We start from the raw sequence: 25723 nt of genomic DNA on the forward strand, positions 1-25723 counted from the left end.
CATGCTTTAACGTGTCTCTGGTATCGGCGGCTGATGTGTTTGGAGATTGGCCGCTCCTCTTTACAGATCAGGAACTTTGCCACCTGAAATAAAAACATTAACCAATGACTGAAACTGCTGTTCCTAAATGTTTCTGTTATTATCATTTCATTTGATTTGATCTTTGTGTCGTCTAACCAGGGTCAGGTCTGTAAATGAGCCGTGGCCAGAAGCAGCACATGCACCGCTGTGGTTCTCCTGTTCTGCTTTTCTATCAGCGTTAATAAAACACAAAGACAAAAACAGTTTTAGTGGGAAAATCGATAAAATTCCAGACATTGTGTTGACACATCGGCGATCTCAGAAACCTGACGTGGAAGCTTAACTCAGACTTCATATCTGACATCAGTGAAAACACTGATAAGAGCTGGTGTGAAGCTGCCAGTACAAACACAAGCAGCGCAGCGTAACCTCACGCTGGTCCTGTGCAGAGACCGTTACCTGTAAACTCCTGTTGCATGTCCTCTGATTACACCAACATTTGTTTCTTCTGCTCTGCACGGTTTTTATTTTGGAGGCAGATAAAGGGAACATCTAGATGTGCTCGTCCTCACATTCAGTGTGGATTCCTGCAGTGAATGCTGTTTCTCAGCCAGTGACAAACTGTCCCACAGCTGCTTCACAGCGGATCCAGAATTAGTCTGTTAAGTTACAGCACGTCAGCGATCACCTGCAGAAACACAAAGTGCCAGCGAGGGCGCACGGACTCAGACCCTCGGCTCGTCGGGCCTCTGAGTGAAAGTGTGCGAGCGGGTGTATGTGCAGCCAACAGCCTGCAGTGTTAGAGGGATGACCCCTGTGAAGCAACACGCGGCGACAGCAGGAAGGAAAAACTCCCTTTTAACAGGAAGTTAAGAACCCGGTTCAGGATCAGGGTTGGGATGTGAGAAAGAAGAGCATAAGGAAAGAGGACGTTTCCTCCTGTGCCATCAAGGAAGTTACAGCTGTTTAGCCTTCAAAATAAAATCCCAAATGCTCTTAGCAACAGTTTTTAATTTGTTCTGTTATTTTTGAAACAGAAAGGTTTGTATGGAGGTCAGAAGGAGTTTAATGTGTAGCCAGTGCTTTGTGCTGCATTTTTCTGAAGACTGTATATAAAAGATGGACATAACCACGACATAACATTCCTTGATGTTAGGATTTGTTGGAGAGCGACCTCCCAGATGTTCTTCTATGAAACGTCCTCCCTCTGGGTTCATCGCATACTTGATCTGGAACATTTCATCACTGTTGAGCACAGAGGCGAACCGCTGTCCAAAGCACAGGGGTACAAACCCCCGTACCTTCAGTGCTGACGTCCAGTGGGAGGGGCAGTCATTAATACAAGCTGAGGAGACAGCTGGAGGTACAAGATGAAACTGAGGAGACTGAGTCATGTCAGGACACGCTTCATTTCACTTTCCTTTTGACTCGAGCTCTTCTATGGTTAGAGTCAGGCGTTAAAGTGAATGTTAAGGACTTTCCTGAGAGATCTGACACATCTGAAAGCTTCAGGAACTATTTCAAGTTTGTCTCCAACCCAAAATGTGGAGCTGATTTCTGTGTGTGTGTTGGGAATGCTTTGTGCTCCTGTGATAGACTGAAGACTGAAGCCGTCTTCTCTTCTTTCTGAAACTGTTACGCTCATTCAAATCCGCCTCACCTCAAACGGCAGAGGCGGGCTGAGGTCTCCGGTTTGAGCCTCATCAGGCGTTCGATGGTTTATTGAGATGCGTTAAACGTCGTGGGGCTGGAGCTCTGTCAGGACTCACTGAGCAGATGCAGGACTTCAGCTCTCTGCTTGAGCAACAGTGTGAGAAAAATACTTGGTGAGCCTGAACATGAATCTGATGTAATCCCAGCGTTCCCGCAGGAGGCCGGCTCTTGTTGGGAAAGCAGCCGTCTGGTTCTCATTAACGGCTCCGAGCTTCACACGGACTTCCACAAAATTTGATTACACTGAAAAGACGTCACTGATGTCTTCATGTGGCTCTCAGCACAGTCACTGTTCACTATGTGAGGATGATGAATCATGACACTGTCACAGGAAGCTGATGCTCAGGTTCTCGGCTTGAACGAGTGTTTGATGAGTCAGGGTTTGCTCGGCATCACGGACTTTCAGGCTGAAGGCTTAAAGTCAACACAGACACAATCCTGTGAATAAAGAAGTCTGTGTGACTGTACGAGCGCTCGGAGCTCAAACAGAAGAGGAAACTGGATGATTAAACACCCGCCTATGTTACTCTCACATCCTCCCTCTGACCTGTCAGTACTTTAGCTCCGCCCTGCAGTACTGTGCAAAAGTCTCGCGCCACTCCTCATTTTTTAAAAAGGAGCCGGACAGAGCTCTTCATCAGCAGTTGGCTCCTTGTACCGACCATTTTCACAGCATCTCTTTTTTTAATTAAGCCATTAACTCTGACCTGAGAGTCAAGCAAAGAAAGGGGGTCAGTGTGGCTGTAGCACAGGAGGCAGAGCAGGTATCTGCCACTCAGAAGGTTGGTAGTTCAATTCCTGGGATATCTGAATCCTTGAATGTTAGAAAACACTCGAGCACAGATGAAAAAGTGCTCGTGTGAATGAGGCATAAAGTGATAATAACCAGTAAATTTAGCAAAACACTTTTTCATTTATAAAGAAAAATTTTATCTTCATGGTTTAATTTAACCTAAACTTCCAGCATGTTTCAGCACGCAGGCTTTCATCAGGGAGGAAACAGTCCATGGACACACTGAAGCTTTTCTAGCACCAGCAGCAAACCTCCACCAGTCAAGCACCGCCAACAGTGACCACCATCAATAACCCGGACAGACACAAAGGCCCAAAAAGAGGATCAAGACACACTTGCTAGACTCAGTCCAAGTCAGATAAAGACCTGCAGCAGCATCAGTCACGCAGAAACACAGTTTAATCTAAGTCCTCATGTAAGATGTTCAGAGGCCTGTCATTTATAAATCCCTGAAGCTTTCCTTTGGTTAGAGGAAGAGGATGTCTGCAGTGTGGAAGGGTTACTGTGAAAGTGCAGGTAGAGCTTAGCTGTGGGGTACTTAATGCTTCCTGTGCATATGGCATATTTGTGTTCTGCTCACTGATCCTACAGCCGTCTTTTTGTGCAGCTGGGACTCTCCAACCTCTAGGAAGGGAACAGGAACTGAAATAAGCACGGGTTATGACCAAGATCTGCAGAAGAGGAGCCTCGGATGGCCCGTTTCAGTGTTCAGGCTGCTGCTGCTGATTTGAGCTTCTTCTGAAGCTCGAATTAAAGATGACGGTGAGTTCACTGGACTCAGACGGCCTCCACAGCCACAGATTTCAGTCCTGCAGAGCCGTTTTGGGATGTGGAGGAACGGGAGATGCATCAAGGATGCACCAGCTGTGTGATGATGTCGTGATGATGTCATGTCAACATGGACCAAAATCTGTGAGGAACATCTGAGCCATGAAGAATGAAAACAGCTCTGAGCTTCAACCTGATACTAGCAAGGTGTACCTAATAAAGTGACCAGCGTTTTACTGTAGGGTCTTGTATTAAGCACCTTGAGACAGCAGTTAATGCTAAATAAATCAAACTGAAGTGAGACTGGAGTGCTGCAGTACTCTCGTGGCACGTAGACCCCACAGTGTACGATACACTCTGTGTTTGTTTGACGCTGTGGGCGTCAGGCCCAAAATCTCTGCTGGAAAATAAACCAAAGAACACAGAGTGCTGAGGGTCACAGAAATAACATAAATGACATGCACTCATGAAGTTATGACAAATATTTGTAAATCATTTATAAATACAGCTGACAGTTTCCTGATAAACGTTCACAATAACTGCAGCAGCTGGTCCCGCAGTCAGCGTGTTAGTCTCTCCCTCGGTGAATGCTGCCCTGCTCGGATGATCGTTTCCAAAATGTGAGACTGAAAACTAGAGAGTGAGCCCATGAAGCCATCAGGAGCTGAGTTTATTGTTTACGATGGGACCGCTGGATAACAGAGCCGCATGTTTATTTGAATGTGCAGGTGAGACTGCAGGAGATACAGTTCTCTGCTGTTCTCAGAGGACGACACGCTCACTGAAGGGAAACACAGTCAGTGCAGCAGCTCTCCTCAGCACGCAGAGGTTAAAAGCAGAGATTTCCAAATCACATTCCCACTTCCAGGAAGTGTGAATGCTGTGACACGTTAAACACTTCAGTTGAATGGAAATATTCCAGAAAAGTCTCTCGTGTCTCTCTGCATGCGGTGAGATTATTTTAGGACGCTGAGAGGAGCGTGTTGTGTGCTGCAGAACATTCAGTGCTGGCTGAAAAGCCTTCAGATTGCTGATGGATGCTTTGGACGAGGTTCAGAAACAGCCGAGTTCAACGAGCCAAAGACACCAGGACGGCGACCCTCGCCGATCCTCTCGCCTGCTGCTGCTGCGTCTGTGCCTCTGAGCTCCAAGCCGTCTACAGCACGTGTGCTTTTTACGATTGTGTAACTCTGTATGAGCTCATCGTGCTCGTGTTTTTGGACGCAGCACGGCCAAGCCTCGCACCGTGACCTCGCTGTGGAGGATCGCCGTTCTGTGCGGCCTCCTCTGCGTGAACTGCAGTAACCTCGAGCTGCTTCAGCAGCATGAACAACAGCAGCTTTTCTTTTTCTGCACAAAGCTCAACAAAAGCCTCCTCTGAGCGGAGGAGTCAAAGCCGCATTGAGCCAGAACAGAGAAGCCGCTGCTCCTCTCTGAGCCCGCGGCAGGCGGCGACGAGGAGCTGCAGGCAGAGACGTGTCGACGCTGTTCTCACGTTTGGATCCGTCTTAATTCGGTGTACAGCAAACCAACCCCACGCCCCACACCAGTACTGAGCCCACAGTGGGCTCTGCTCCCTCATTCACACTGAGCTGATTTTTCCTGACATTCCCCCGGCGTCCATGCCTCCTCCCACACTCTAAGCAGGGATCTTTGCTTCAGTGAGACAAGTCAATCATTAATCAGCATGAAAGGAAAAAAACAAAATGCTCACATCCCACCAAACAGGTTATTCAGAAAATGGAATCTGGCCCCAAAACATTCACTTCCTTCCTTCCTTTCCTTCTTTCACGGAGGTTTTGGATCAGTCCTTCCTCTGCCTCACATTTCTGACAGTGTAATAAAACCTGTTCTGTGTTTCATCGTCTCCACAGCAGACATGCTTCCCTGTTATTGCTCGATTATAAATCATGTGCCAGCAAACATGCCCGTGCAGGCCCACAGACGGCAGGACAAGGCCACACTGATCCCACAGAGGTCCCAGGTGGGTGTGCCCACACAGCCCCACGGCAGCTTTGCTCCTCCGGGTCCATATTCATGTTTTCTGTGGGAAAGCCCTGCAAGGGCGTGTTTGCCAGGTGACTGGCCCACAGCAGGTGTGGAAACAGGAACAGTGAATCACTCAGGCAGACTTTGGCGTTTCTAAATTGTAACCACAGAAAATCACGTTGTGAACTCTGTGAATCCTGAAACGGTGCAGTGAAGATCAGTCCACATCACGGCGAGCAGGTCCTGAGCTCATGTTGTCAACACTTTGAGGAAAAAAGCTGCAGGTCCCGATGATACACCGGTCGCATGTTTTTTTTAATATGTGTATTTTTTGGCCTTTTTCTGGCTTCATTAGACAGACACAGTGACGACTGACAGGAAAACAGAGAGGTGGAGACATGCAGCAAAGGGCCACAGGCCGGACTCGAACTGCTGCTTTGTGTATTAAAGGAATGTTCACGGACATATTCAAGCTGCTCGTCCCGGTGCCACAGAAACCCTCAGTCAGCTCAGGCAATGACCTTCGACCTGTAGCACTTACATCCTTTATAAGGAGGAGACTGATCATCACCTCAGTTCTTCAATCGGCTGCACTGAGGATGCTTTATCCACCGCACCTGAACAGCTAGAGGAAACTCACGTTTGCCGGCTTCAGCTCAGCATTTAACACCACAACCCCCAGCAGCTGGTAAACAGCCGGGGCCCACTCCGGATGAACCCACCCCCCCAAAACTGGATCCTTGACTTCCTGACAAGCACACCTCAGTTTGTGCGGGTGGGAAACCACGTCCCTGTGGTGCCAGCTGTGTCACAGTCTGGTATGGGAACTGCTCTGATGACCACAAGGCACTGCAGCGGGTGGTGAAACCGCCCAACGCATCACACAGACTCCACTTCCTGCCATTGAGGATGTCCAAAGAAGAGATGTCTACGCCGAGCACGCATCATTCTCAGGGACTCCTCTCATCCTGCCAATACACTCTTCCAGCTCATCACCTCCAGGAGGCGCTACAGGAGCCTTCAGAGTAAAACCAGCAGGCTTCTTCCCCACAGCTGTCACCCTACTGAACTCAGACCCCTGCTGAACCTTTCTACCCCCCTCCCCCTTATCCCTCCCAGTGACCATGATGATGATGTCATTCATTCTCAACATTCACCACATGCTCACATTGGTTACTGCTATAGTTTTAGGACACTGACAGAGTCTCTGTTATAGAGCCTACACTGTTCACTGTTATAGTCTGTTCAGAGAGCTACGCTTCCACTGCTGTACATATATTCACTCTGTAGATCTGTTTACCTCACACAGCTGCATCTGTATATCCTGTATAACAATATAAACATCTGTATACTTATTTGTACACATCTGTTCATAACTATTCCCACCTTTTATACGATCCATATCTGGATATAATCTGCTCCTATTGCACTTCTGATTGGATGCAAACTGTATTTCGTTACCCTGTACTTATACATGTGTAATGACAATAGAGTTGACTCCTCCTACTGAGCGCCGGGCCTCCTCAGGGCTGCGCCTTGAGCCCTTAAACGTTCAAAGTTTGGTACAAATCACATCATTAGTACTGTATCGTCTGTACTTATCATCATTAAGTACAGACGACACAACAGCATCTGCTCAGTCACACCTGAGTCCTCAGCACGGTCTACAGACGCACCACTGACAGTGCTGACGAGCAGCATCTGTGTGTGTGCCAAGGGGAGAGCGGTGAGGTCGCCGAGAGGACTAGTGGGGCCACAGCGCCATCTGTTGAGAGCCCGACCACGGCCTGCTCTCACAGGGAGCTTCTTTCCAACCGCCATCAGACTGCTGAACGGCACGAAGCAGCTGCCACTCTCGCCATTATTACACCAATCTGCCAACAAAACGTTTCAGTGCGATCATATTTTATCTGTTTAAATATTTATCACTGTGTTTGTTGCATTTGAGGCTTGTGTGTGTTTTTGTGTGAGCAGGGCTGAGTCACAACACAACGAATCTGAAACATCATCAAAGAGCGAGCTGGAGGCTGAAGCTTCACCACACTTTTTATTCAGGAGTTACCATACAGACCGTTTCTACGGCAACACGCATGATGATGAAAACGCACGAGTGTCGGCTGGTTTCAGGGAAGAAAACATAAAACATGACGTCAACACAATATCAAAGAAAAGATTTTATTTCTGATACATGTGAAACTTCACACTTTGACCTGAGCAGAGGAAACAAGAGCAGAGCTCGCACGGGTGGAGAACAGGGCGCACGGGGGGGAGAACAGGGCGCAGGGGTGGAGAACAGGGCGCAGGGGGGGAGAACAGGGCGCAGGGGGGGAGAACAGGGCGCAGGGGGGGAGAACAGGACGCAGGGGGGGAGAACAGGGGCGGGGGAGAGAACAGGGCGCAGGGGGGGAGAACAGGACGCAAGGGGGGGAGAACAGGACGCACGGGGTGGAGAACAGGGCGCACGGGGTGGAGAACAGTTTTTATACAGCCGGTTTCCGGTTTTATACAGCGTTTCCATGGAAACGCCAATGACATCATTGATTTAACCTGCTGTCTTACATTCAGCCGACGCTGCGTTTGGATTCAACAGACTACTCTGAATGTGATTGGACCGCGCGTTCTGTGGGTGGAGCTGTGAGCACACCTGGCAGGTAGACGATTAACACAGACAATAAGACAACAGCAGAAATCTGTACATGGAGGTCAAAGGTCACTTCCACTGCCAATCAAATCGGTTTGTTTCACTCTGAAATATCAACACTGAAGCTTCTGATTGGCTGCTCAGGAGAAACCGCAGCGTGAGCGAGCGTTCAGGGAAAACAGGAAATGATGTCAGACTGTCAAAGGTTCTGCAAATTTCACTCCACCAATTGAATGTGCTTTTATTCTTTAAGCTTCAACGAGCGCGTTAAAGCTCCTCGACCTGAAGCTCGGAGCGAGCGTTTGAACTGCAGCTCGGGGAAAATCGGAACACTGCGGACTCTTAGCTCTCCCAGCCGGCACGCCGTGCCGTCTTCTCACACGTCAGCGGTCACATCACTGGATCGTGCTTCTGTTCCCGGCGTGGTCCACAGTTTAACACACACACGCCGTTTATTCTCAGCAGCCTCAGATTAAACCATGTTTAATAAAAAAAAGACAAGATGATGATTCCCGCCAACCCTTTGGTCTCCGAAGTGAAATAAAAGCAGGTAACATGTCTCCATAAACACGACAGTAGTCGGCAATCAAACCTGTGACCTTTCAGTTTCTCTGATCGCCCTGCAGCTTTTAAACAGACACTCTCTATTAAACGTGACGGCAGTGGGCGCATGGCGGTGCCGCCCTCTCAGCATCGCTCACACACACAGAGACTCGCTCTAAAACAGAGATCCACGCCAACAGCAACACACCAGCAGTCTGGAATCATCAGGCCAGCACCTCCTGTTCATCAGTTTGAACACATTTAAAAACAAAGATGAATTATTTTCACATGACAGCGCTGCTTTCCAGATGTTTTTCCACCATGTGGACCAAAGGTCAAACGTGATTGGTCAGTGGAACTTGCACAATAGTGGAAAGCAGGAACATAACTGACTCGTGAATACAAACTCCTGCCTCGTGTCCCAGACACGAGGCCCCCAGCTTCTCCCGGTCAGTTTTATACCTGAAGTTAGCCAAGGTATGTGACGGTTCCCGTGGAAACCCCGAGGGCTGACTGATGGAGCAGCAGTTTCATTTTTTACCTGTGCAAACACCCAAAGCTCCAAACTGTGCTTCTAACCCTGCAGGTCAGTAAACGCCTCTGCAGCAGAGCGTCAAACCGGCCGGCTGCTCCTCACACTAACGAAGACAGAGGCCATAACCTGCTCCGTGCCCCCAACACGCGGCACAAAGTTAAGACCTGACTAATCTAAGCTGCTGTGAGTAAACAGACTGAGCTGTGGGAGCACAGGAGGTTATGTCCTTCCTCACAGTAACACATGAAACTGCCACACATGAGCGAAACAGTCTAACCGTTCACCTCTGACCCCCGACACGCGGCTCACGTCAGGAGGCCGCACTCAGACATTACAGGAAACGCTCCGCTCAGCAGAAACCATCCGCCTAAAACCGGAACTGAGCTTTTACCCTCTGATATCGGCCCAGCGCGGCGTTTAACCAGCTCTTCTTCTCTCGCTCGTGTTTGTCGAAGTTTCTCTGAGGCGTGAACGGAAGCAGCAGGAAGTTTGTGATCAGAGAAACTGAAAGGCGCGGCCGACGCCGCTCGTCCTTCCAACACGTCAAACAGTCGAATAAATAATAAACAGTTTAAAGGAGGCGGAGTCTCGTTTGTTCTGACTCGGTGTTTGTTCACTTCTTGTCAGTTAAGACATTTTGGTTTGTAACACAAGGACTGGTTCACAGAGAGGACGTCGCCACGTGCAGGTCAGACTGAGCGTGGGACCCCAGGAGGAAACAGTTTCCACGGCAACATTTCACACTCGGCGTCGTCTCTCCAGCTGAACATCCTGATTTGGCAGCTGTGAGTTTCGGTTCTGAGATGAGGAGGGAGGTCCGACGGTGGGAGGCGGGGCCGCGCCGGCCCTTCCACCGGGTCACCAGTAGAAGGAGCGTGACAGGAAGTTGGCGGCGGCTCCGAGCCAGCTGGTTCCATCCTGCCCCGATCCCACTCGGCTCACCGCCTTGTCGGGCTCCTGAGATGGGCTCTCCTCCTCCGGCAGATAGTCCGGCAGGTCCACGTTCTGCTCCACCTCCACAGAGCCGTCCTCCGGGAACGGGATCAGGACCTGCACACACAGACAGGAAGGCACACGTTAGACGCGCTGCGATAGGCTGCACACCTGTTCTTTAAGCATGACCCCGCCCCTTGGTTTTTGGGTGTCTTCCTGAATGTCAGTGAATTCGTGCCCGTCATCTTGCCGCGCTCACAAACACGAGCTACATCCACTCCCACTGATCCCACTTTGATGGTGTTATCAGCCGGGCGTAGTAATCCCAGTTCACAGAAACTCCCAGTAAGCACCCCTGTGCTCCACCTGTGGGAGGCACACAGTGGGTCTAAACTGGGTGTTACTGTGTGAGTGGGCACTCCACAGTGACCTCCCAACTTGATTAAAGGTTAACAAAAAACGAAGCCATGGTTTCCATCTAATATAAAACTGTAACGTGATGCATGTTTAACCACGCCCACTGTGAGCAGCCGGCGTTACAGCCGCTGACAGACGGCTGAGCGAGCACATTTCTAACGACCAGGTGTGAGTTTGTCTCTGCTGCCCCCTGCTGGTTACACAGTGTCTCAGCTCTTCAAACCCCACAGCTGAGAGTACTCCTCCACCTTCTCCTCTGGTGTTTTTAGGTGCAACGTCACACAGAGCGAATGACAAAGCTGCGGTTGATGGCTGTGAGGCGCGATGGGAACGAGCGTGACGTGCGAACGAGCTGAGAGCGAAACTGACCTCGTCTCCGTTTTCTCCTTTCACCACCTGCAGCGCCTTCATCACCTCGGTGGCGGCGATCGCAGACGCCAGAGCCTGAACACAAAAACACCGTCAGTTATTCACATACGAGCAGAACATCGAAACTCACATTTCAGCAGCTGATTCACAGAAAATTACTCATTAAAGCTTCAACAAAGGAACAAAAGCAGATCTCAGGAGGAAGCTGTGATCATGTGATTATACAGCGAGAACCACGAGGGGGCGTGGTCTGGTCTGACCTCGGCCTTCAGGTCCGAGCGGATGCGGACGATGCACCTCTTCACGGCCATCTGGAAGGTGAAGCTGATCACTCCTTTGATCTTCAGCAGCGCCTCCTCACACATACTCCTCCGACTCTGCAGGGTCACAAAACAAAACGCTTATGACTCCTCCCACCGCCCACGCCATGCCAAGGGAATCAATACTGAGTGAAAGGCGCGCTGACCGAGTCGTCCAGGCCGTCGATGTGGAGGACGACGGTCTTGGCTCTCTTGTTGCTCGAGCCCAGGAAGAACTGGGCTTTACGGCGGCTGCTGACGGGCTCCTCGGCCGGTTCGGAGTCGGCGCTGCCGGACGCCTGCAGGAGCTCGTAGATCTCAGACGCCAGCAGCTTCGTCTCTCCGGGCGTGGTCGACCTGGATGGAAAGAGCAGAGCTGTGGAAACTCGTTTTCCCAGCAGCAGGAGTGTCAGCGCTCTGCTGACAGCGCTGCAGGTACGAGCGGGTGAACAGGTGGTCTCTACATGCACGTCACTGATATCGACGAGATAAACCGCCATGATCAGCAGCGACTCACGACATTCCTTTTTTATTCTCTTTTAAACTTGTTCTTTTAGAGCTCACAGCTAACAGGAAGTCACAGTCTGAACTTTGTTACTGTGCTTGCAGAGACTCAGACTCACTTCTGCATGACGTTCTGGAGGCTCAGCATCATCCCCAGCTCCGCCCTCAGCTTCTCCCGGTTGGCTCGACATTCTGCCAGGTAACGGATCGCCTGGAAGGACACCCGGAAAGAGTCAGAAACTGAAGCAGAGAGAAGGCTTCACACAGCTGCCTGCCTCATTCCCACCAAACTCTATTCAAATATCGTCTAATTTAATATCAGATCCTGTTGCTGTTTGAGGCGTTTCAGCGCCGACTTCACACTTTGGACTGGAAATAAACCAGCAGCCTCTAACTCGTTCTCATGTGTGGGTTCAGACACCTGGAGCAGATCTTTATACACAACAGGTGTTACATCAAGCTGAGAGCTGATCCGGGTGTCTGAAATCCTCATGTAAGCTCCGCCCTCTCTCTATTGGAGAGGGTCTACGTGTTTCCACTGGACTGTGAGCTCACCAGCAGGGCGGAGTAGACCACCTGAGGGTTGGGGTGATCCAGGAACAGGATGAGTCCGGGCAGGCAGCCCTGGTCCTGGACGATGGCCCTGCGGTTCATGGGGTCGGCGGCCAGGTCCCTCAGCTGGTTGACCACGGCCAGCGCGTCCGGCTCTGCGTTCATGGCTGCTGCCGCTCACTCGCCCATAGAAGAAGCAGCTGAGGAGCGAGCAGAGTAAGGTCAAGTATTTCTACATCATTTATTTTCCTCTCACAACCTCTGACCTCTGAGAAACCCCTGACCATAAATATCACGGGAAAAAGAAAACATGTTTCCTTCACTCACATTTCACTGTATTCACATCCTGACAACAGCCGTCTATAAGAGCTTTACATCAGAAGGTAAACAACATAACCTGGTGACCACAGGGCCACAGAACTCTCTTTCTAATAAACCACAGGATCAGAGCCAGCGCAGGGGGAGGGTAACGAGATAACGCGGACCATAGTCAGACTCTGTGTGAGTTTAAGTATTTTTAATTATTACAGAGGGCGTGTGAGGAAGGTCAGCGCAGGTGTTCCACTACAAACACAGAGCTGTATCCATCACAGCCCCGACCGCCGAGCTGTGAGAAACTAGGAATGTTTCCTCTATAATTTTATTTTAGTTCACCTGGTCTTCACTTTCACATCTAAGCTAACTGGACACTTTGTCACATCGAGCTCTAGTTTTCGGGTGTAGTTATAGTTAAGTGTGGTATGCTTGGTGCTGCTGGGCTTTAGGACTCCTCTCAGCACAGTCACAGCAGCAGGAGGTAAACCTTAGACCCTCGCTCTTGTTTGGAAACGACCCGGCCCCTCCCGTCTCTCGTTTCCTCTCATCCTCCTCTGCAGCAGGTGATGGCTGTCCTGGTTCTGCAGCAGTGGGTGGAGAGGATGCTATGCATAGCAGAGGAACACAGAGGAGATGAAGCTCATCTGTGGGAGGACTCGCAGGAGATGCAGCTGGATGTAGGTGTCTGTAATAACCCGTCAAAACGTTCAGCGGAGATGTTAATGAGACATCTGAGCCTGTGGAGGCCGGAGGGCTGTTTCCAGCTGGTGTCCGGCCTCCAGCTGATAAACTCTAATGTCGGATCTAAAAGCTCTGCTTCATGAACACAGACGCCTTGATGATGATGATGATGGTGGAGAGAAATGCTTCCTGCTCTATAAACGCTCTGATATATTTGGACCTGACAGGTGAGAGCAGCTGTGACTGACAGCTGTCAGACTGAAGCCCACCTGGATGGACCCACCTGTCCTACCTCCGTGTATTTCATGTCAGTTGTTAATGTTCTGCCAAACCGACCGGAAACCTCCCTCGAGTCTTCCGTTTCTCTGTTATTGCGTCTTTGACTGTGTTGCTTTCTACAGAAGCCGAAAGAAGCTAAATCAGCTGATTCTTGCGCTAACTTTGGAGCCGGCCTGTGGTCGCGGCTCAGCCCGGGTCTCAGGCGCTGTGTTCGGCTGCCTGAGCCCCGGGAGCACTCACCTCTCTGACGGACATCGAGCGCCGGCTAGCGGCTAACTGGTCCCGTGGGCTGTCCGGTCGGCCACTCCTCCGTCAGCCTCGCGCGGTGGTGACGGTTCCGCACCTCTTCAGGGTTCGCGTGCGCGCAGATTTTCAGTCTCCGGTGCCGTTAACGACGCGATGAAAACACCGTGAACCGAAGCACCGACGCTTCCTGCTGAACGCCACCCGGCCATCCACAGCGCAACATCAAAGCCTGCGATTGGCTGAGCGGAGACCACCTGATCGCGCCGACCAATGAGCTGCTTTGTTCCTACAGCTAATGGCGCCGCGCCCTGAAGGAACCGGAAACTGACGCAGGATCAGCTGGAGACAAAAGCCTCACATTGATCTGAGTTATAGGTTTAAAAAGTGACTTTAAAACACTTCCATGAGCTCATTTCCTGTTTTCACCTGTAGCACCATCTCACCTGCACATTTCTTTCACGTGTGGAGAAACTGTGGCCACATCGTTTCCGGTGGGCTTAGTAAAGCACAGTTTAGCTTCCTGCTGTGAACACTGGCGGTGCACAGAGCTGGCTCCGAGTGTGATGCTTACAGGAGAGAGGGTATTCAGCCCGGTGCGGGGCGGACTGTGACTCTCGTGGGTGTGACGTTAATTTGGTGGCAGTTTCTAACAGAGGAAACATGTTTCCCTGGAAGGTCACCTGGACCCGTGCGGGATGAAAAATGATAGAAGTGATGCGCACCCGGAGCTCCTGTGACTCTGAAGATTACATTTAATGTTTTCAAGTTTTTGTACAAAATAAATCAGCTGATGAGGTCAGCTGGGAACCTCTCAGATTTGACTCATAGACAAACACGTTTTATTAAACCAAACATCAATCACTGTTTACTTAATGACGTCGAACAGTAGCAGGTAAATGTGGAGCCAGTTACAGATCTGCAGGTGACGCTTTAATGTTGTTGCTGCTTTGTTTTCATTTAACCCACAAACCGTCAGACAGCCACGATCGTTCTGTATTTCCAGAGAAAATGAGTCATTGTGAGCTTTTACCACATGATTCTGGGTGATATGACGCGCACATGAATGCAGATGTTTTCTCCTGAGCCTTATTTTTTAAATCCCTGCATTAATATTTTCTTTGGACTTGACTGTGCCAGAGTGCACGTGTACGCGTTCAGTGCTGTCCAGCAGAGGGCAGCAGAGGCCCACCCACAGGTGACCAACAGCCACTTATTTGTTTATGTCACTAGAACAAAAAAAACCCAAACAGGCACCAGGTGACAGCTTTCCTCACCACTTTATCTGCTTCTTCTACATTTTTATTAGGGAGGAAACATAGTTTCAAATTTGAAAATACAATCGACGGCTGCTTTTCCAGCTGCTTCAGTCCAGCGGGTGGTGATAAAGCCGAAGACTGTAGTGCAAAGATGATGGATGTGAAGCATGAGAGGAGAGCGTGAGGAGGAGCTGCTGGCAGCGTTCTGCTGTAAAACCGTGAGCACAGCACCATCCCCCTGACCTGCACACACCGCTGCTGCTAACCCCCAGAATAAACTGTAAGGTTTGTGTGTGACTGTGTGCAGGGTGGAGGGGGCGGTGGTGCAGAAGGAGTCAGATTGAGCTGACTGACCAAGGACAGCTGTGGATGAAGAATGAAGAGCCGGGCGCTGTTCACTGAGCTGAGGGAGGAACAGCTGCTGTGCTGCGAGGCCCACAGTGACAGCAAAGCCACAGTCGCTGCACAAAAAGCTTGTCAGGAAGGAGAAGCACAAACAGCTGGTGCTGAACACGCTGCAGCACACAGCTCTTCATCTGCTCCGTGTTTGGCTCCAGCAGGTCCAAACACATCAAGTCTCCCAGTACAACTCCAGCTTTACTACAAGCACGCCTCCCTTCATGCTGCATGAAAAACACATTTTAGCCGCAGGTCATCAAGTCTGCAGGATCCCCCGCTGCACCGTGAGGTCTAAACTGAGTGATTTGTTGAGGTTACAGCAGCTTCATTTACAGATTACTCAAACAAGCCGGCAGCTACGGTTATTTAATGATAATATAAAGAACTCTGCAGACGATCGGAACAATGAATGAGCTCGTGCGCACAGGCAGCCGATCCCAAGCCTGAATACACTGGGAGGGTTGCATCAGGAAGATGGTTGGCCCAGGATAAAAACAACCATCTCCGTGGAAGCTGTGGTACTGCTGGCCAAAGGGGGGACTGTGAGATGATTAATGTTATCAGTGTGCACGCCTCACAGGTTGGAAACAAGACAAGAAAAACAGGAAGTGTGAAGTAAGTGGGACGAGGGACAGAGTGGAGATTGGAGCAGAAAAAAGTGGAAGGTCTTTGGTGTGTCTGTGGACAGAGGAAAGAGGAGAATGAGGAAGAACAAGGAGCAGGCAGGACTAACGACAGGACAGGTGTGCAGCAGCTTTAAGGATATAGGTGGAAATGTACTCATGAATGAAGAGAGGCTGCTGAGAAGGTGAAGGAGCATTTAAGGAGCTCACGAATGTAGAAAATAAAAGAGAGGAGGATTGATGGATGGAGGACAGTCAACGAATCAGGAAGTGCAGAGGATTAGGAAGGAGGAAGCGAGGGCAGCTGAGGATGAAGAGTGGAAGTAACTACAGAGGGAGATGAAGATATGGGAAAGAGCTGCTGTAGGTTAGGGGAGGTGACGGAGAAGTTCAGAGAAGGTGGATCAGAGAAAGCAGATGATTGGCTGCTGAGAGAGGAGATGTGGTCCTGCATGAGGGAGTCAGGAGGAGGCCGACATGTATGAGGACAGAGACGGTGAATCTGCAAGGAGCAGAGGAAGTGAAGGTAGATGAGTTTAAATACCTCGGGTCAACCATCCACAGCAGCAGAGGACAGAGATGTACGGTAAGTGCTCCATCCTCCCTCCTCACAGTGATTCAAATGCTGCTAACAGTCTGTGAACCAGGAGGAAGAGGAAGTGAGAGAAGTGAACATCCAGCTCAAAGAGGAGACAGAGGGCGACATCATCCAGTAGGCGGTGCTCTCCTTCTGCACTGTGTTCAACCATTGTGTCAATAATAAGTGCTGCTGTGAAGAGAACAATTCTCAGACTGAATGTTGAACATCAGCTAGTTTCTCCTGTTGATTGAAACCTTGTTGTACAGATGGAACATTGGCTGTGGATTATTCTTGCTGCTCTTTTCTTTGGTAAGATACAAACATCAACATGTTTCCTCTGCACACGATTCACAACAAGGACAGAAAGAGGAGATTTCATCATTTTACACTGTGGAACTTTTCAATAACTTCAATCATGTTTATTGATCCATCTCTTCCTCTGCATGTTCTGTTCTTCCTCAGAGTGTAAAGGAGAAGACAAAGTGATCCAGGAACAAGGAGATGTCATTGCTGCTGAAGGAGACACAGTTACACTTTACTGCAAATATGAAACAACTTCTGCATTTCCATATTTGTTCTGGTACAAACAAGAAATAAATGAATTTCCAAAGTATGTTTTAAGACGTGACACTACAGGAACAGAAGATAATGATCAGGAGTTTCCAAAAGACAGATTTGATGCTAAAATCAACAAAATACAACCATCAGTTCCTCTGAAGATTCAGAAGCTTCAGCTGTCTGACTCTGCTGTGTACTACTGTGCTCTGCAGCCCACAGTGACAGGAAACACCAAAACTCTGTACAAAAACCTTTGGAGCAAAGACAACAGAATACTCCACAACATCCACTAGAGGGAGCCACACACTGTTAAACCTCTGATTCTTGTGTCATTGGACTGATGACAAAGACAGAGAAATGAAGCAGTAAAGATCAGAGACAGAGCTGCTGTGGAAGCATAAAGGAAACTTTATTTATAAAGATCCTTTCACATCGACACGTCAAACAGCTCGTACAGTTTGTTAGTGTCAGCTCTAAAGACTTTAATGTTTAAAAAGATGAGAACAGAAAACAAAGCATGCTTGAAACACAAACTTCAACATTCTGAGTTTAATCCAAAAATCACTGAGGTGGAGGACACAAACCAAACATCTGCCACTAAACGTTCAGGTGCAAACAGAGTGACGGAGGTAAAGAAAAAAACCTCGAGCGTGATGCAGGCGGAAGATCAGAGCTGCATCTTTATCATATTTACACTGTTGCTGCTGATTCTACTGAAGCAGAGACGTCATCAAACATGTTTTCTTCCAGAGTCTCAAAGAAATCCTCCAAAACAGCTTTTATAGAAAACAGAGTGTTTAAAACCCGAGTATGAAACAGCTGCGAGGTTATCATCTATAATCTGTCTGAGCCTGCAGGTGGGGGGGCCTGCAGGTCCCCGATCGTCATGGCGATGGTGGAGAGTCGAAGACGAGGTGGCGCTTCAGTCCCTGCTGACCGTGCTCAGTCACAGTCAGGGGGGTGCGCCCTCTCCTTATTCAAATATCATTGAAATATAGAAGGTCATCTCAGCCTGTTTCATTTTCTCATGAAAGTTGGTTTCTATGGAGATCACCTGGGCAACGTGGAGCGCGCCGCTGCCCGAGGAGGCGGGAGCAGCTCAGCCGCCTCTCATCACTCCAATAAAACTGCAGTTATGTATTCAGTGACACATTATTTAGCTTTAACGGTCTGGTCTATTTCCTCTAAACAAGTTTTCATTTTTACTTCATTAAACTAAAATGTTTTAGCTCAGCTCGAGTTTCTGCAGTTGAGGACATGTTAAACAGCCCTGCATGAACCCTTCAGATCACCAACTGGATCACACTCGTCAAACCCAGTAACATGCATTAAAGCCACCAAGTGTTTAAACATGTCTGAAGCTTCTCAGTCATCCAGGTCATCCTAGTCTAAGAAAAGCGCCTGGACTTCTTTAAGTGGCTTGTGGAGATTCAGAAATTCTTTTATTGCTGCCATATAACCTGCATTATCATAATTGCATTAATAACATGTTTTACAGTATTATTTGATTAGTAATATTTCTTACAGGGTTCATATTGCATTGAAGATGTTTGTCATCACATTGACCTTTTTTATTTACAGGCTTAGTTATGATCATTTTATACACATTGCATATTTGTGCTTATTTGGAGTTGATGTTTCATCCAAAAGGGTCTTAAGTTTCACTGGAGAACATAGAAGGTTGACTCCATGCATGCTTACAATACACATAAATTTAGTGACAGGCCTGAGCGAAGGCCCAAGTGTCTTCTGCTTCTTTTGTAACCTGTTGCCCTTTAGTCTACTTGGTGACTGATGACTAGAGTCAGTGACCAGCCTCAGAGACCCTGGGGGCTTGAAGTTTATTGCCTTATTTGGTAGGTGTTATAGAAAAGAGAAGTTATATGTCTGTCTAGCCATTAAAAATGTACAAGATGTACCAATGTCTGTAAACAATGACTGTACACAATGTATTTTTGACCTGTAATTGACGCACGTGGGGGTGTGATCCTCAGTGCTATAAAACCAGCATCCAGTGTATTTTTGTGAGGAGACTCATGCTGAAATTTCTTCTCCTGTGTTAATAAACTCACCCTTTGATTGCACTTTTCTGGGGCCTCCGTGGTTTGTTTCACTGCTCTACATTGATCGATTTCGCAACAGGCTTGAAGATGTTTCATCCGAGAAGCCCTGTGGGAGTTTCCCCCCAAGAGGGACAATGATCCCCTGATGATCCTCTACCTAATCACATGAGCCGAGGTGTGAAAGTGGGTGTGGGTCACAATCAGCCAGGGTTTCAGGTGAGCTCATTGTGAAACCTGGCCCCACCGTATCATGTGAATTCCTGAGGTCAGATGGCCCAGGATGTGAGTGGGCGTTAAGGCGTCTGGGGAGGATCTCAAAACTGGATTATAGATGGCAGACAGTTGGTGTCGTAAACCACTGCCTCTGTTCAAAGATGGTCGCTCACAGTGGACATAAATGGCTTCTTTCACTCCTCTTTCAAACCATCTGTCCTCTCTGTCCAAAATGTGAACATTGGCATCCTCAAAGAGTGACCTTTGACCTTTAGATGCAGGTGTACAGATGTAGGGCTTAAACCCGTGACTCCCCACCAGTTGCTCTTAGAACTGAAGAAGCTTCTCGGATTAAACGTCTTCAAGACAACTTAAAGACGTCCAAAAGCTTTCCTTTCAAAGCTCCTTAGATTAACGTTTAAACAGCTGCACGTCGAACATCAGTGAAACTTCAGCACAGCTCAGCTGCACACAGGAACAGTCGCCTTACAGAAGAATAGCTTCACTTCCATCTCTTCATCATTTCATATCACAACTCACCGCCTCTCATTCATACTAACAAACGTAGTGTTCCAAGACTCGACGTGATATTTCCTAGAAGAAGAAAAGTAAATTAATACATGAGCACCCCTCCCCCAAGTCAAACTGATCATGTGACCAACCTCGCACAGAGCGACTCCAACAAACTGCTGCTGGAGTCTAAAAACTGTGTTTGAACCTGAATGCATGCTTGATGGTTTTCCAGCTTGGAAAGTTCTGGACTACGACTTCTCCCCCGTGTGAGTCTTCATGTGGCGTAACATGTGATTGCTCCGTGCGAACGTTTTCCCGCATGTTTTACAGGAATATGGCTTCTCGCCTGTGTGGATCCTCATGTGGACGTACAGATTCCCGCTCTGACTGAAGGTCTTTCCACACGTCAGGCAGGAGTACGACTTCTCCTTAGTGTGGATTATCATGTGGCGCAGCATGGTGCTCTTTTGAGTAAAACTTCTCTGACATACTTTACAGGAATGCGGTTTCTCTCCTGTGTGGATTTTGCGATGCTCTTTGACTTGGCATTTTTTCTTGAAGGCTCTTCCACAAACATCACACTTTAAAGTCTTTTTACCTGCGTCAGAGTTCTTCTGACGCGCTAACATGCGAGCGTGTGCAGGATTGTTACAGTGAATTCGATATATAATTCTAGTCGGTCCTGAGTCTGCACTCCTGCCTCCTTCCTGATCCTGGCTCTCAGCTCCAGCAAAGCTGTGACAGAGGAGCTGCTCCTCGTCTCCCCCTGGTTCACTGTGCTCTCCTTCCTCAGCAGCAGTCACCATAAAGGTATCCGTCTCCTCCTTCAGCCCCAGCTGCTCTCCCTCCTGACTGCTGCACAGTTCCTCCTGTTCCTCTTTAATCTGTGGAGGTTCTGGTTCCTCCTGGTCCACACTGGAGCTCCTCTCCTGGTTCCAGAGCTGCTGCTCAGGGAGAACCTCCTCCTCCTCCTCCTCCTTACAGACATGCTGCTGTGGGACGTCTGGAGGACAGAAACATAAATATGGCTCCTTTTAATCAGCAACGAGGCTGCAGTAAAAGCTAACTGGACTGGTTCCTGTGTCCTTTACCCGACACGCCATCAAACAGCAGTTAGCTGGTGTGACAGCGGCTACATGCTGCTCACAGCGGAGGTTATAACTGTGTCAAACAGGGACTCCGTGATTTAAAGGCAGGTTTTAGATGAAGGAAGACACAGACTCACCTGCTGTGTGCAGCTTGATTTGGGGTTTCCAGGTGATATCCAGCAGTCTGCGCTGACGGTCGATCTCTTCCTCGTACTGGACGATCGTTTTTTCAAACTCCAAGAATATTTGTTCAGCAGCAGCAGTTAGTCGCTCGTTGATAAACTCTCTCAGATACTGAACTGAAGGCATTGTTACTGCCACAGCTCACACAACAACACACTGCACAGCTCACAAAACGGGGCTTCCGCCTCTTCTTTGTATACTTCCGCCTGGTGTCACACAGTCAAGTTCCGGCAGAAGAGCGCACTGAGCTTTGTTCCGCCTCTGCAGCTCCTTCGTTGCAAAATCTTTTTCAGACCTGCTCCTGCAGATTTTAGATGGGACGGGTTCTTCATAAGCAAAATACAGAAATACACATAAACAGAGTCCTGAAACAATTCTAAAACAAAACAGGATTTAAAGTAAAAAACATTATTATGTAATAACATAAATGAAAAATATGTTAACAGTTGAGCAAATCCGACACAAACATGGTTTTGATGGAGTTCATCGGTGTTACCACTATTATTAATCAAACTTAAGATCAACCATGAAATCTATAAAACCTGTTTGATCTGTTTGAGGCCTTGAAGGTCTCCAACATTCAGTGTCGACTTCCAGTTTGTCAGAGTTTTTCTCATTAAGTTATTGATGAAGAAATGTTTGTAATTTGAGCCCATGAAATGCTATTCTTATATGTAGACTTAGTATAAACTTTTGAATGTCACCTTATAAACAGTCTGCCAAATCTGATCTGTGCCAACCACAAACTGTTCAGTCAACTTAATCTGATTTATATAGCATCAAATCACAACAACATTTGCTTTTAGGCACTTTATATAGTAAAGTCAAGCCAATAATACAGAGAAAACCCAACAATCAGATGACCCACTATGAGAAAGCACTGTGGTGACAGTGGGTTTGATGTGAGAGGAGGAAGACAGGACAAAAAAAGCAAAGAAGAAACACTCAGTGCATCATGGGAATGCCCAGGAGAAATATATTATATTAATACATCATCTGGTCTGAGTTTGTGTGAGAGTGATCCCAGTGATGAGGGCTACTCAGACCGTGGCCCGGACTGGTGGTTGGTTCCAGATTTGGAACGTCCAAACCTCGCTTAAAAGATAATCACACTTATGGATAAGTTCTCATCCATATCAGACTGAGGGAAATGTACTAAACTGTGTGTGAAGCAGGCAGGATTGGACCCAAAGACAGACGTGTCGGGCAGGCAAAAAGTAAACTCAAAAACAGCTTTATTGCTGAACACAAGGATAACCAACATTAACTAATGTGGGACTACAAAACAAACTAGGCAGGCAGATGAACACACAGTGAGGGAGGACGGAGACACTGACATAAATACACAGAAGGATAAGGAGGAAGTGGGAACACACGAGGAACACAGCTGACATGAATTATTAAAACATGGAAAAACAGGAGAAACACAACAAGACACGGCGAACATGGAAACACGAGACCTTCACAATAAAACAGGAAACAGAGGAACACAAGACTGACACATAAGTGGAGGAAAGGGCGAGGGAACACGAGAGAGAGAGAGGAGGCTGTGGCTGTGTCCCAATCCAGCGACCGCACGCTCCGGAGTACGCATTTTGAGACCTATTACGTCACAGCGACGCGACGACGGCTGTCCCAATCCAAAGTGTACCCCAAATGCGCCATCGATTTCCCCAAATTTGAAGTGTTTTTTTTTTAACCTTTACTGAAAGAAATTTTCATATACAGAATTGTAACAATTTACATTATAAAGGTGGTGAAGCAAGTCACTTTAGCTTCAAAGGGAGAAAATAAAAGTTTCTAGGGTAAAATAATAAGGAACATAGACCTTGTGACACAGGCAGGAACATTAGAATAGCAAGTACTTTGTGATTTTACAGTATAGTACAGCAGTCTTTTTATTCATATTTGAAATAAGTGTAAGTGACTTAAAATATTGACAAAAGTAATTCAAGAAGACGGTAAACACAGGAGAGGCATGACCAGAGAAAAATAGATGCTCTAGTGTTTCTGGATCGGAAGAACAGAAAACACAAGAGTCGGCCTCAAACTTAAACCTTAACTGGATAAATGTCAGATATGATTCTGAAGTGTGTTTCTTTCATTTTAGGCGCACGTGGGTATTTTAGGTAACAAGAAAATGACTTTTCTGTCAACATGCTATCAAGGTCATGTCTGACATTGACATTATAGTTACAGAATACTATTACAGGTATTAGAGATGAACTTATTATTAGATTGTTTGTCCTTTATTGAGGTATTACCTATCGTCAGTGAAGGTAAGCATGTTCTTATTAGTGAATACTTTAAAGTATTTACAACGGTGTGGGTATCGCTTTACAAACCTTATTATAATTATTAAATGAAACGTCCAATTTATATTTATCAATAAATTCTTCGTAAGATAGCAAGTTTCCGTTTTTATCAAGCAGATCAAAAATAAAACACACACCTCTATCACACCAGTCTGATTTAAATAAGGATTCTTATTGATGACTATGACCCTGTTACTCCACAACACAGAATTGTGGGTGAAAATCCAAAGCTTGCTTATAGAAACTAGACAACTTAAGAGGAATCTTAGATATTTCAAAATCACATTTGAGCAAAAAATCTACACAGAACAGAGTTTGATATAAACGGCATTTCTGCTGCAACAATAAACAATAACGGGCTAATAGGGCATCCCTGCCGAATGCCACGATTAATTTTAAAACTATTAGAAAACCCTTGATTGAGTGCAATACTACTTGTTATATCTCTGTACAACATTTTCACTACACTAACAAACCCACAGCCTCCAGAGCTTTAAATAAAAAATTATGCTCCAAAGAATCAAAAGCTTTAAAGAAATCAGGAAATAAAACAAGGTTATCATGAGGAATTAATACTAAACGGGTATGATGATGGATATGACGTCCTTTTATAAAGGCGGACTGTGTCGCATCTATTATTTGAGTTATTCCTGTTTTTAATCTGTTGGCAGAGACATGAGCTAACAGTTTGTAATCACAGCAAAGAAGTGTGATACGTCTCCAGTTATCTAAAAGGACACAGTCCTTGTTTGGTTTAGGAATTAAAGAAATTATTCCTCATTTCATAGTTGGAGATAACATCTGATCATTTATACCAGGGGTGTCAAACTCATTTTAGTTCAGGGGCCACATGGAGAAAAGTCTATTCTCAAGTGGGCCGGACTGGTAAAATCATTGTATATATAACTTAAAAACAACAACTTCAGATTGTTTTCTTTGTTTTAATACGATCAACGTAAAAATAAAGCTAGAGCCTGTGGACAGTATGTTCAAAATAGTACAGGCACAACATAGCTACTAATCATAAAACATCTCAAGTTATTTGAAAATTCTGAGGACAAAGAACACACAAGCACACAGTGATTCACAGAAGTATATCAGGGTGTCTCATGCAGCACTTTCAGTGGGGTTGCATAGTTTGACTCCTGATACCTGGCATCTTTTAGCTTTCACCAGCTCATCAATATCAGGCTTCACATCCTGAGCGGCAGCTAACTTCAGGATGTGATTCAAGTGCCTGTGCGTGAGCCTTGAGGGTAGTTTTGTTTTATTTATGCTCATTACAGAGAAAACTTGCTCACAAAGATACGTGTTTCCGAACATGCACAACAGTTTTGCAGCGAGGGCTGTCAAGTTGGGGTAACCCGGCAAGAGATTCTGATAGAATGTTTTCAAGCCAGCTGCGGCAAATTTGCCCTTCAAATCCGTCACACTGCAAGTCTATTATTTCAAGTTGGATCCTGACGGGCAGATCAGAGGGTTTCACGGTGAACGGCGAGCAAAAAACTTTGAAGTCTTTCTCCAGTTCACCAAAAATCTGAAATCGTTGCTCAAACTCTAGTAACAGTCCCGTTATTTTATCTTTGAACCGCTTCATATCTGCCACACTTTGGATCGTGCACACATTTTGCAGACAGGGGAAGTGAGCTGCATCACCGCCAGCGAGCTGCGTCTCCCACAGTAACAGCTTCAACTTGAAAGAACGTATGCTGTCATAATACTGCGTGACAACTTTGTTGCGTCCTTGCAGCTGTTTGTTCAGGTTATTCAGGTGCTCTGTAACATCCACCATAAATGCAAGGTCCTACATCCATTCTGCAGAATGAAATTCTAACACTGGTTTGCCTTTTTCTTCCATAAACTGTTTAATTTCTTCTCGTAAATCAAAGAAACGCCTCAGCTCAGCACTTCGGCTCAACCATCTTACCTCAGTGTGGTATGGCAGGCCATAGATGTGGTCTTTCTCTCTGAGGAGACTGTCAAACTGACGGTGATTGAGGCTTCTGGATCGGATGAAATTAACAGTTTGGATGACCACCTTCATGCCGTTATCCATTTTCAGTGACTTGCAACACAAAGCCTCCTGGTGCAAAATACAGTGAAAAGTCCAAAAATCACGTCCTGCATTTGCAGATTGCACTTTATCTCTGAACTTTTTTACAACGCCTGCTTTCTTCCCGATCATTGAGGGCGCACCATCTGTAGCCAGGCTGACAGCGCGGGACCGGTCCACTCCGACCCCGTCCAGCGCGCCGACGAGTGCGGTGAAAATATCAGCTGCGGTCGTTGTATCTGTCATCGGTACCAACTCCACGAACTCCTCGGTGACGGTCA

General features: G+C 47.3%; 2 protein-coding genes across 3 annotated transcripts; both read right to left on the bottom strand.

Moving 5' to 3' along the window:
* Window positions 1–7312: 7312 nt before the first annotated feature.
* Window positions 7313–13860, bottom strand: LOC116317829 (armadillo repeat-containing protein 1-like). The gene is made up of 7 exons (XM_031736706.2): window positions 13593–13860; window positions 12081–12277; window positions 11645–11736; window positions 11189–11378; window positions 10983–11099; window positions 10723–10797; window positions 7313–10053 (listed from the first exon to the last, which is right to left on the bottom strand). The coding sequence occupies exons 2-7, from the start codon at window positions 12240–12242 to the stop codon at window positions 9862–9864; spliced, it is 828 nt and encodes a 275-aa protein (XP_031592566.1). The 5' UTR covers window positions 12243–12277; window positions 13593–13860; the 3' UTR covers window positions 7313–9861.
* A 5593-nt stretch (window positions 13861–19453) lies between these two features.
* On the bottom strand, window positions 19454–21265 carry LOC116317825 (zinc finger protein 550-like). Of its 2 annotated transcripts, XM_039602467.1 has the most exons (3): window positions 21029–21265; window positions 20009–20806; window positions 19454–19884 (listed from the first exon to the last, which is right to left on the bottom strand). In XM_039602467.1, the coding sequence occupies exons 1-2, from the start codon at window positions 21198–21200 to the stop codon at window positions 20052–20054; spliced, it is 927 nt and encodes a 308-aa protein (XP_039458401.1). In that variant the 5' UTR covers window positions 21201–21265; the 3' UTR covers window positions 19454–19884; window positions 20009–20051. The 2 variants fall into 2 exon arrangements, with proteins under 2 accessions (XP_039458401.1, XP_031592559.2); XM_031736699.2 differs by having other exon boundaries at window positions 19454–20806.
* Window positions 21266–25723: the final 4458 nt, after the last annotated feature.

The sequence above is a fragment of the Oreochromis aureus genome, linkage group 18 (genome assembly GCF_013358895.1).
Source record: "Oreochromis aureus strain Israel breed Guangdong linkage group 18, ZZ_aureus, whole genome shotgun sequence".
Lineage (NCBI taxonomy): Eukaryota > Metazoa > Chordata > Actinopteri > Cichliformes > Cichlidae > Oreochromis > Oreochromis aureus.

Bases quoted from the DNA above. Each gene is read 5' to 3' on its own strand.
- LOC116317829 (XM_031736706.2), bottom strand. From the start codon at position 12,242: ATGAACGCAGAGCCGGACGCGCTGGCCGTGGTCAACCAGCTGAGGGAC. The intron at 11,100-11,188 runs GTCAGCGCGCCT...GTGACCCTGCAG, and splicing joins TCGACGGCCTGGACGACTCG to AGTCGGAGGAGTATGTGTGA. The intron at 10,054-10,722 runs GTCAGTTTCGCT...CTGTGTGTGCAG, and splicing joins AAGGAGAAAACGGAGACGAG to GTCCTGATCCCGTTCCCGGA.
- LOC116317825 (XM_039602467.1), bottom strand. From the start codon at position 21,200: ATGCCTTCAGTTCAGTATCTGAGAGAGTTTATCAACGAGCGACTAACT. The intron at 20,807-21,028 runs GTGAGTCTGTGT...TCTGTCCTCCAG, and splicing joins AATCAAGCTGCACACAGCAG to ACGTCCCACAGCAGCATGTC.